This window comes from Haliotis asinina, chromosome 14 (assembly GCF_037392515.1).
Source record: "Haliotis asinina isolate JCU_RB_2024 chromosome 14, JCU_Hal_asi_v2, whole genome shotgun sequence".
Lineage (NCBI taxonomy): Eukaryota > Metazoa > Mollusca > Gastropoda > Lepetellida > Haliotidae > Haliotis > Haliotis asinina.
The window spans coordinates 46,109,846-46,121,418 of record NC_090293.1 but is presented as its reverse complement, the minus strand read 5'-3'; the positions used below and the strand labels follow the sequence as shown (position 1 = coordinate 46,121,418).

Below are 11,573 nucleotides of genomic sequence, written 5' to 3'. Positions count from 1 at the left end.
GCACTCGACTAACTGTTAGTCCCTGAATATTTATGATATTGATAGTAACAAATATACTCATTTAACCTCATTTACGAGGGGATGTCAATAAGTTTTGAGCCTTGCATAGAAAAACACAAAATATTGGTATGAACCACATTTATTTTTCAACATAGTCCCCTTGCGGCAAGATTTCGTACCCGCATTCCTGGACAGCAGAGGCTGCAACGCGAGAGGTGTGTATTGGAGCATTGTCTTGATGTAGAAGAATACCACGTCTGATCTTGCCCCGGCGCTTCTCCTTGATTGACTGTCGCACTTGCCTCAACAAGTTAGCGTAATAATCCCCATTCATTGTTTTTCCTTTTGGTAAGTAATCTATGTGGATGACGCCTTTGCTTTCCCAGAAGACTGTCGCCATTACCTTCTGCGCTGATCTGGAGGCTTTGGACTTTTTGGTCCTGTGAGAAGTGGCATGTTTCCATTCCATGGATTCTTGTTTGCTCTCAGGATCATAGTGGTGGATCCAGGTTTCATCACAGGTTACTAGCCTAAAGTGAAAATCTTCTGGATTCTTGTTGTATCTGGTTAGCATGGAGTTGCTTATGGTGACCCTTGTTTGCTTCATTTCATCTGTAAGCATTCTTGGCACCCATCTTGCGCACACCTTAGACATGACGAGATGTTCATGAAGAATTGTCTCGATGGATCCGTGTGAAATGCCTGTGATCTCCTCTAACTCGTGGAGTGTGATTCGACCATTTTCCAGCATAACTCTTTGCACTCTGTCAATGTTTTCCTGACTAGTACTTGTTGTTGGGCGACCTGGACGGGGGTCATCTTCAAGACTCTCTCTACCATGCTTAAATTCACTAACCCATCGTTTGATGGTAGCATATGAAGGGGAAGACTTCCCATAAACTGCTGAAAGCCTTTCTTCAATGTTCTTCGCCGAGTTTCCTTCAAGAACTAAAGACTTAATTACTGCTCTATACTCAATTTTATTCATTTTCACTGCTGCGAGAGGGGTCTCTTTCTGTCAATGTGAGCTGTTCAATAACTTCTGAGAGTAGGATACCAAAACTTATATATCACATCAGCTACACCCCAAGGTTCAATGTCGTACCATAGGCTGTGACACCTGGGTATGAAAAATGCTCAAGGCCCAAAACCTATTGACATCCCCCCGTATCCAATGAGGCGCGAGATTCAGGCCCTGGGGAAATCTAGACTTGCTTCATACAGGGCTTTAGCACTGCAAGGAGGGCTAGGCGGTAGGGAAAATAACGTGTTTCAGGAACTGTGAAGCTAAATTGGCACTTACTCAATTGGTTGGTCGTCGTGTTTCGTCCAATTCTGTCCAAGAAATAAAGTTGTCACATTTAAAAAAGATGTTTAAAATATGTTTATATACACAACACATCAAAGAGGGACTCATAACAAACCATATAATTTCCTGGAACTTATAGGTCACATGCAACGTAAAACACAACTTTGCAGATTCTGGTACCTTTCGGTGTGCACTTACCGAAACAAATCATAAAAATGCCAATTCAACCTATAATGTTGAAAAAAAAACGCGATGAAAAAAAAGCCCGCGAAATAACACCTATCAGATTATACGAAAATATGTTGATTTATGACTCGTGCACCCGAGTCCCGTGTCTGCCACATTATGTAATTAGGCACGTGTTATACACATGACATGTTTTTATGTCTGTGGGTTGCAAACATACTGCATTCATTTGTTTTTTCGGATGACTGTATCTGACGGAAACTGGTGCAAACTCTTGTCAGTTTTAAGTCCTGCTTTGTACTTGGACGAATGACAGATTCCAGCCACCCAGTAGTTTACCATCTTTACTGACATGATTTTTGATTGGATCCAGCGCAAATTCAGAGAACAGATATTTTCCAAACCCAACATCTCTATATACATTCTTCATGGATAACGACTTCTTTTAGTGTATATGCTTTTGTTTGACATATTGAAACGACGCATCAAGTACACAAAAAGAAGTTGTTATCCATAAAGAATCTTACTTTCTTGTGACTGGCTATACTTCTAAAATGCCCATCAAACAGATCATCTTTCTGTACACACAATGAACCCTCGGCATATCAGCAAATGAAACAGCCAATCGGAATCCGTCGTTACACTTGAGTGCATATCCACCCGCTATGACTGGGTTCAGTCTCCCGAGGGCTTCGTTTCGGGGGAAGTAAGCCCAAGTACAAAATATTGCACTTTTGAATCGCGATTGTACGCTTACAATTGTGTTTATTTGTTTTTTAAAAGCAGCAATGTATATTCTATGTCATTAATAAGTGATAAATGTGTTTTAATTGTTTCATGTTTTGGTTGCATGTAACCTTTATGAAATCTAGGACTGCCAAATCATTCGAGATCTGAGTAGGACTCCGTTTTAATCTATTCTCTGTGTCTTGAAGAAAGACTACTGTTTCGTGGCAGTATTGTACTAAGTACTGACAAATATTAACTATTTCTCTTGAGCGCTGAACGCTCCCATTTCGTTACTGTCATTATTTTCATTTATCAGTGTGAAACATAATTCCCAGAATGTTCAAGTCTATATATTTCAGATATGAGCATAAAACACTACCGCTGAACATTGCCCATTTACACTTACGGTGTACTTGACAACGAATACACACCGTGCCTTTAGAAAGTGGAAGCGCGGTGGCCGAGTGGGTTCGACGGGTGACTTTGTATACTGGTGATTTAGTGCCTGAATGTGTGGGTTCGCATCCCGGACAGGACTCGACCCAACAAAAATAACAAGAATCTGTACTTTACCCAGAAAATTCAATCCCAAGTGTGGCATGACAATATATACTTGGCAACGGTAAAAGAATCTTTTCCGAAACGTCGCATCTTAATATCTCAATGACGCTCTCAACTATAAAGTATCTTGCCCTTCTTCAGGATGCCTATTTCTTTTAATGATTGCGACATTTTTATAATAGGGAAAAATACTCTGCAAAAACCTCACAGAGTTGGTGTGATGTTCTGATTATTATCAGCGTTTCATTGAGTATGTTATGTTTATTAGTTTTCGAGCTCGACTGCGATTCATCGGTCCGTTTTTTTATGAAGTTACATAACAATATCTGAAGGGCATGTAAAATCAGTTTAATGACGGTAACCATAAAAGTTAATTCAACCCCACGTCCTTCGGTTGCGCCTGCCTACAAATTTGAGAGTTTCAGGTCCAATCTTGCTTGGGTAAACATTTGCACTTTGAGCTAACCACAAACTATATTTTTCAATTGATTACAAACACTCATATATCATTTGAGTGTTCATGTTCATATAAATAGGAAAAGATGATTGCTGAAAGTAAAACCTGGGAAGAGGTCTTAGAAACGAAAAATGAAACCTCAAATGCGGTTGTTCTGGGAAAACAAGAGATGACCTAATACATAGTGAAAAGCACACTTCAGATTTATATTTTGTGTGCAAATTTCACACACAAAAACGTGAGTGTCAAACAAACAAACAAACAACACTGGTAACACCGAATTCCGATTCCTTCTTTCAAAAGAAAATGGTACTTACAAATTAATTGTAATTTTAAACTTTAATAGCACCGTATTTCTATATTTTGTGTGGAGATTTTTTTTTAGGCAGCATTCAGAAATTACAGAATGTCCCTGTTTGATTAGGTCGTAAAGTGATTCACAATGCACCTGGCTCATTGGTTACACCTGTAATTCCGTGTGTGTGGTTTCTTTTAGCGCTTATTCAGTATAGTTCTGTGACGCACAGTGAGATTGATATAATATCAATTCCGTATCAGCCCGTCACATTTTTCTAGCGGCAGACCCTCGTTTTGAGATTTTCACGAGAGAAGTGAGATTTTCCAGGTTTTCATTTGTCAGAGCTCACTGTACAACAGAGCATGCTGTCCGACGTGTTTGCAAGGAACAGAAGGGGCGTAGTGTTGCAATATAACAATCGCTTTGACGTATCATGTCATACTGAATAATATTTATCCAGTTAAATTAATTAGACTAAAAATTCTGGACTGGTTAATGGACTAAGTTGCGCAATAGGACAGAGCCCAGTCAATATGAAACGAGGCAGTTGGTTGATATGCTGTTTAACGCTGCAATATTCCAGCTACATGGCGGCGATTAAGAGATAGCACACGCGATATCTATGTCCATGATATACCACTGATTGCTGTGTCTCCTTGACACACTCATGGGCAAGTGTTACCTTTGTAGGGCTCTTTAACATTCTCCAGAAAGCCATCGCCACTATAAATAATACTTGTAATAAAGTCACTCACTGAACAACAAAAACACAAGTGTGGTACTAATACAATAAAAAAGGGATGACAAAAATGGCGTGTCGCTGTTGTATTATTTGCCTGAAATGGTTAGAGCCGTCCCCCATTTGAGTAATAGATTAACTGAACTTCTTTGTAGCAATTAAAAGTCATACCTACACGCTTTTACTAGATTGTCTACCTGGGTACACACACTAGGGCGGGGACGGATCCATATGGTCTAACCTGGTACCCTATCCCCTTTTACCTTACCCTGATACCCGTTATGTTAATTGCTGACATCAAATTTTTAAGAAATGGCAACATATTCTTCAACCCGGAGTCTAAAATTTCAATTTGTTCAATACCTTAATCATGCCTTATATTCAAAACGGGTGACTGTAAATGGTTAAATCTTCAAAGATAATAAAACAACAACAAAAAAAACCCTTGGCTAGAATGCAGTTTACCGGGCGCGGCACCCTTTTCGATCTTTAGTTTAAGGCTTGGAGTTAGGGTCGAGGATTAACCTGGAAAAGGTGCGCCCGGTAAAGTACAGTACTCCCATAGCATATTACATTAATTAATCTGTAAGTCACCAATTAATATAGTAGTCACATCACATGATCGTAACGGGCCCGGGTACTGAGACGGATACCGAGTCCAACTTAATTATTAAACCCCGGGCCCAGCTCTAACACGGAGAAAGTACACGAATTTGCAATTTAAGGTGAAAAAGTTTTCGTAAGCATAACCCGGCCACGCAAAGGATTCACCTGGTTTTCATCGAAATACTTTGGAACTAGAATCCATTTTCCATATCACTGCAAACAAAATTCTAAATCTTGGCTGACCGAACACAAACGCATCACTTCGTGAATTACTTGCACCGAGCTCTTTCTGTTGTGTCCGTATTTTTATTTCAGCTAAGGGACACAATTCTTTGATTTCCGGTTCAAGCCCAAAGCCAGTACGCGTTGTATGCCTCGAAGGGAAAAAGTGTATTCCTGACTACCAGCATGGTGCACAAAACCTGTGGTTACGGCGATTGCAAAAGCGATAGCCGAAAAGAAAATTTAGACAATGTGACTTTTATTTCTTTTCCAAGAGACACTGGCAAAAACCACGAAAAGTGCCTCCGATGGATAAAGTTATCTGGGCGGGTTGACCTTACACCCGAGAGGGTTAACAGATACACATTTGTCTGCTCTAAACATTTCGTCGGTGGCAATGGTCCAACTGACGAACATCCAGACCCAGTTCAGTTTCCAGGAAAAATATCAAGAATACCCAGGGGTATCCACATGCGGGTAACACCGCACGAAGGGATTCAAAAGCCAGCAAAGAAGCCAAAGACATACACGGAAACATCAGTAGCACAACTAGATCATGTACACAGTTCGGATTACCCTAGTCAAGTCAAGGAAGAGCCAGGCTACTCAGATTTTACCATGGCACAAGTGGGCAATGATGCAACCAGGAATCAGACTAAGTCAATAAAGTTAGTCCTACAACAGTGATGATAATGTAGGCGGTGAAATGAAGCTAATGATCGATCTATAGTAAGATAATAACTGATGTCCTGTCCTGGCAACAGAGCAGTTTCTTGGATGCAGCTCATACAGTGTTCATTAATCAAATAGGACTGTTTGCTCTCTGTTGGATGTCATGCGCCAATTCGATACTTAGGGCCGTTCGGGGGTAGGGATGATGTCAAGTTTATGAAAAAGCATGAAAAAAGGTCCATCTGACCACTTGCAAGGGGTTAGATTTCTGACAAACAGTCTCAATGTACAACTAGCCTACCCAGTCTGGTAAAACTTTCGATACATCTGAGAAAATTCACCACATCTCAAACTCAGAGTGAGGTCTGGTTACATCCATTTGGGGGAGGTATAATTTTTAAGTTACCAGCCCTGATGTCTGGCTGGGTTTTTGGCTTTTTTCATGCACTGACAATGTGAATGACGCGCGCACGCACACACTTAAAATAATTTACCCTTAGTCCTTAGTCATATGGTATTTGCTTGTGGTTGGGACAGTGATCCCATGATTAGTACAGTTTTATTAAATTAACTCATTGTCTTAGTTCCAGCTTGCAACAAAAGTTTAATTCTACACACAGCTAACTGAAATCTGAAAAGTGGGTAAGGTGCTCTTTCCTGATTAAGTAGGTCTGCTCATAAAGGTAGCCTTGTTGACATAATTTTATTCAATGCATCTGTTTTCAGTAAATAATTCATGTTAACTTTTTCATACTCAGGTTCTTAGTGAAAGAATGGGGGAGTTCTGTGGAGCCTGACTGTGGCCAGACATCTGGGTATGTTGATGACAGTCACTCAAAGGACATTATGATGCAGATGTTCAACATGTGGAAGGAACAGAGGATGTGTGATGCAGCATTCGTCGTACAGGGAACAAAAGTGCCAGTGAGTAAAGAGATCTAGGGTGTGTTTATTCTAGAATATAAGTAGAATTATATAATACAGTTGTGCTTTGTTGATTGGAACTAAGAGGCTTCTGTAATTTCAACATAATGACTGGCACAATATCTGACTAAACATGATAGTGCGTTTTGGTCTTTTTATTCCCCCTGGCATGTAATCATTTTGTTGCCGGAGCACAAATCATAAACTGTTCAAACTTTTTAGACCAAACTTGATAGATACAGAGTTTTGGCATATTTTTTTTTTTCTGTTTTTCCATGGAACATTTTGGTGTTAGTCTAATGGTGGGATGGGCTTCATTTCCGGAGCAGAATGAACTAAAAAAACGTTCAAAAGTGGTGCCTTGTGCTATGTACAGGTTTTTGTGGTTTATCATTTTCTTGGTTTCCATGGAAATGTTTCGGACTTAGTCTCAAAATGGAGGGATGGGCCTCGTTTCCGGAGCACAACTCAAAAACTTTCTAATATCTGTCAGCAAAAGTTGGTAGATATACCATTCAGAAGCTAAAATGGTGCCTTTTGCTATTTACAGGTTTATATGATTTCTTTGTTTCTCAGTTTCCATGGAAACGATTCCAATTTGTCTCAAAAGTGAGAGGTGTGTTTCGTTTCCGGAGCACATCTCAAAAAGTTCCTAATATATGTCAGCAAAAGTTGGTGGTGTATGTGGCAGACCCCATCATGGTGCCTTTTGTTATTTACAGGTTTTTGTGATTAATAATTTTCTCGGTTTCCATGGAAATGATGCTGACTTAGTCTGAAACTTGAAGGATGGGCTTCGTTTTCGGAGCACAACTTGAAAACTATTCAATATCTTACTGCAAAACTTGGAAGATAGTTGAGGCAGACAACAAAGTGGTGCCTTTTGCTATTTACAAAGTTTGGGCATTTTTATTTTTTCCAGTTTCCATGGAAACAATTTGGACTTAGTCTCAAAATGGAGGGATGGGGTTCTTTTCCGAAGCACAACTCGAAAACAATTTGATATCTTTCAACAGATATTGGCAGATATACAAGACAGATCTTGAAGTGGTGCCTTTTGCGGTTTACAGATATATGGCATTTATATTTTTCATGACTTCCATGGAAAAGATTCAAACTTAATCTAAGAAAACATCAAGTAACTGTCAGATGATTTGTCCTGTCAAATATGTGGGGGCCGGGAGATATGTCATCTTCTGATGACTCTTGTTTCTAATTATCTTCAGTCTGGAAAATATTTTGTTAAACGTGTTGCAGTTTCATCGCCTTATGATGTCAGCATGCAGTTCCCATATGAAGACAGTGTTGGACAGAGAGGACTTGTCATCCAGCGTAGACATCCACATGCCTGACTCAGTCTCTATAGAAGCTATGTACTGCTTCCTGCACTACATCTACACCGGCTACCTCAACCTCACCATCAACACCGCACAGGCGGTCCTAAAGATAGCCACTATCCTCCAGGTCATCAAAGTACAGCAACACTGTAAAAAGTTCATAGAGAACATTGCTGGAAAGCTAGGCCTCAACCCGGCCCTCACTCAGTCAGTCAGGTTTACTGTGTCAAGGGAAGAAGAAATTGTTACAGGACAACCAGGGGATAGGAGGACCATTGTGATTCCTGATCCTAGTGCTTTTGAACCTGCTGGGCACCTTCCAAGAACCTACTGTCCTGAATCTGCAAGAGCTTCTTCCGACACTCAATGTGATACTAGAGATAGGCCTTCTAGTTCAAGCAATGTTGGAAGTTCGAGCATGACGGATTATGTTATGAATACTACAGAGAGTGACATGAAATCTTGTGATACGAGTGTGTCAACATATATGAATGGCAAGGCTTCATTTTCTGCTAAGGTGATCTCACAGAGGAACTGCAATGCTTCCAACTTTGCCATGTCTAGTGGTTGTCAGTTCAGTCACCTTAAGCAAACTGTCCCAAACGAACATTCCTCAGCCGAGTTATGTCAGTCTGAGAGCAACCACAGCAATGCAGATCAAAACTCCATCTACAAAGAGCAGTGGTCAAGAAAAGTGATCAATTCTGGGATTCAGGGAAGCTCATGTATGGAAGATGGTGAAGAAGATATGGTTAATCCTGATACAGAATTGTTTATAAAGCAGGAACCATGTCAAGTAGTGTTTGACGAACAGCAGCCTTTATGCTTTCAGAACACACAGAATTAGAATTACATGAACTGCAAAAGACTTGTCTTTGAAATTATATGCACAAACTCACAGACTGTATAAATATTTCTGAATTTTTTGGGGTGTTTTTTTTTTTTTAATCTCCTATCTGCAACATGTACTTAATAATAAGCATGACAGGTGCATTTATATTGCGCTATTTTCCATCCTTTGTAGTTGCAAAAAGCGCATTATGAAGGATTGTACTTGGAGAAGAGATGGGTTTTAAGTTTGGACTTGAAGACAGCTAAAGATGGGGAGGTTTTCATATCAATAGGAAGAAAGGTCCAGAGAGAAGGATCAAAGAATGAAAATGATCTCTGGCTGGAGGATTTGAGATTGATTTTGGGGATAGTAAATAAATTAATGAAAGTTGATCTCTGCATCTGAGGTTTTTGCTTGAAGTATATTTCTGGAGAAGTTCTTTCAGATATACTGGTGCAACATTATGGGAACAGCTGTAGGTCAGAGATAACTCTTTGAACTCAATTCTTCATTGTACTCAGTCTTAGTAAACTTAGTCTCAGTGTTATTCGTTACACTCCATCATTGAGTCTAACAAACCCTAGTAGAAGGTCACGTCAAGTAACCTTTGAGTGTATACAGTGTATTTTATGCAATGAGTGTAGCGGTAGAATTTCCTAAAAAAAATCCATTTCTTCTCTGATTTCATTCAAATTTGAAATATATGTAACTTATAGCATCTAAAAACATTACACGATTGCAAAAGTTTAGATTTATATTTTTTAAAATTATTGTCCAAACGGATATTCGACTTACTGGCTAGTTGGTTCCTGAGTCAACAGATGTCTAATATGGCCAATGCTTCTCAGGTGGTAGAAGCAGATTTTACCAGTGTGCTCTATATGCATGGTTATCATCATATTAGAGTCTAGACGTAGAAAGACACCAAGATCGTTCACTGTATCAGAGAATGGTATTGAAGAGTCACCAATGCAAAGTGAAGATTCAGAGATAGATTTTCGTTTTGAGTTTGTACCTACAAGAAGACACTCTGTCTTGCTGTCCTTTAACATGAGTTTGTTACTCAACATCCAGGATTTTATCACAGATGTGCGCTGGTCAAGGTCACCTAGTGCTATAGTGGTATGTCATTCAGGGAATGATTTATGTAGCTGTGTGTCATCAGCTTACCAGTGGTTATTTTCTTCATGGGCATCGATGACATCACTAAGAGAAGCTGTATATAGGGTGAATAGGATCGGTCCAAGGACAGAACCCTATGGTGCCCTGCAGTTAAGGGGAACTAGATCTGATAAGGCTTTATCGATGACCATTGACTGGCATCATTGATGAAGATAGGATTCTAACCACTTGAAAACAGTTCTTGATAATCCAATTTGAGTCTTGAGGCAGTTGAATAACTTGTCATGATCGATTATTTCGAAAGCAGCAGTCAGGTCTAGTAGCACTAACAGACTTAGGCTCTGTTATCTGTAGAACGCAGAAGATTGTTTGTAACACTTAACAGATATGTTTCCGTGTTATGATTAGCTTTATATTCTGACTGATAATTATCATAAGGACCAAACGTTTCAAGATAAGATGTCAGTTGTATTTTCACAGATTTCTCGAGGATTTTCAACAGAAAAGATAGATTTGAAACTATTTATTATTTTCTCGGTTTCCATGGAAACATTTTGGACTTAGTCTCAAAATGGAGTGATGGGCTTCGTTTCTGGAGCAGAACTCAAAAACTGTTCAATATTTTTCAGCAAAACTTGGTAGATATGTGTGGCAGACCCCAAAGTAGTGCCTTTTGGTATATACAGAGTTTTGTGATTTCTTATTTTCTCGGTTTCCATTGGAAACGTTTCAGAATGGAGGGATGGGCTCCGTTTCCAGAGCAGAACTCAAAAACCGTTCGCTATTTTTCTGCAAGACTTAGTAGATATATCAATCAGAACTTAAAGTGACTGTGACTGACAGTCTAAGTAATGACTGGCACTATAATGTCCTAGTGGTCCAGAACCAGGTGGGTTGTAATTGAATCAAAGTGTGCAGATAGCTGGCTTTGACTTTCTTATGATATTGATGATCTCATATTCCAAGAAAGGGTCAAGTGTATCCAATCTAGCTTCTGTAGTGGAGATGTTGTCCTTGAATACTAGGACTTCATCCACAGAGTCAAGTTTGCCCATGATAGTTTCAATTTTGTTCAGGAAGAAACTGCTGAAATCTGACGCCAAGATTTCATGGCTTTCATGCACATTAGAAAGTACATGAAGTTATACAGAGCGCTCAGAGAAAATTGCTGCTCTGATTTTAGTCTGCAGTGTACACAGTAGGTTTTGTAAGAGTGCACGCGGAAATGAAATTAAGTATGTAGTTCAAATCTTATACACATGAAATTTTCATTATGATCCAGATTCATTTCGAAATGTCCTGTTGTTTATATGTTGCAGTTTTAAGGTACTTTTAAGATTAAACACATCAGAAAAAAAAATTGTGTGCTGTTATTATTATTTTGTGTGAAAAACACAGATTTCTGCATGAATGGGAACACTGGTCTGACAATAGACTGATTTTTATTTCCTGGTCAATCTGGCAGCTGTGTTTCTGGATTCTTTGTTCATTTCCCTGTGTGCCTCCTATGGCTGCCTTTATTTCCTTTGTATATTTGTACACCAAGGTGCAGATTGTCTATCCGAGATCATTTCCAACT

The 11,573-nt window shown here is 39.4% G+C and overlaps 1 protein-coding gene across 1 annotated transcript; it reads left to right on the top strand.

Annotated features, from left to right (window-relative positions):
- The first annotated feature begins 5,213 nt into the window (after positions 1-5,213).
- LOC137261345 (uncharacterized) lies at positions 5,214-11,354 on the top strand. The gene is made up of 3 exons (XM_067799088.1): positions 5,214-5,775; positions 6,538-6,703; positions 7,961-11,354. Exons 1-3 carry the CDS (start codon positions 5,294-5,296, stop codon positions 8,885-8,887), a joined length of 1,575 nt encoding a protein of 524 aa, XP_067655189.1. The 5' UTR covers positions 5,214-5,293; the 3' UTR covers positions 8,888-11,354.
- Positions 11,355-11,573: the final 219 nt, after the last annotated feature.

Excerpts from the sequence above, each read along its gene's own strand:
- LOC137261345 (XM_067799088.1), top strand. The coding sequence starts at position 5,294 with ATGGTGCACAAAACCTGTGGTTACGGCGATTGCAAAAGCGATAGCCGA. Across the intron at positions 5,776-6,537 it reads AATCAGACTAAGTCAATAAA|GTTCTTAGTGAAAGAATGGG; the intron begins GTTAGTCCTACA and ends TTTCATACTCAG. Across the intron at positions 6,704-7,960 it reads TACAGGGAACAAAAGTGCCA|TTTCATCGCCTTATGATGTC; the intron begins GTGAGTAAAGAG and ends AACGTGTTGCAG.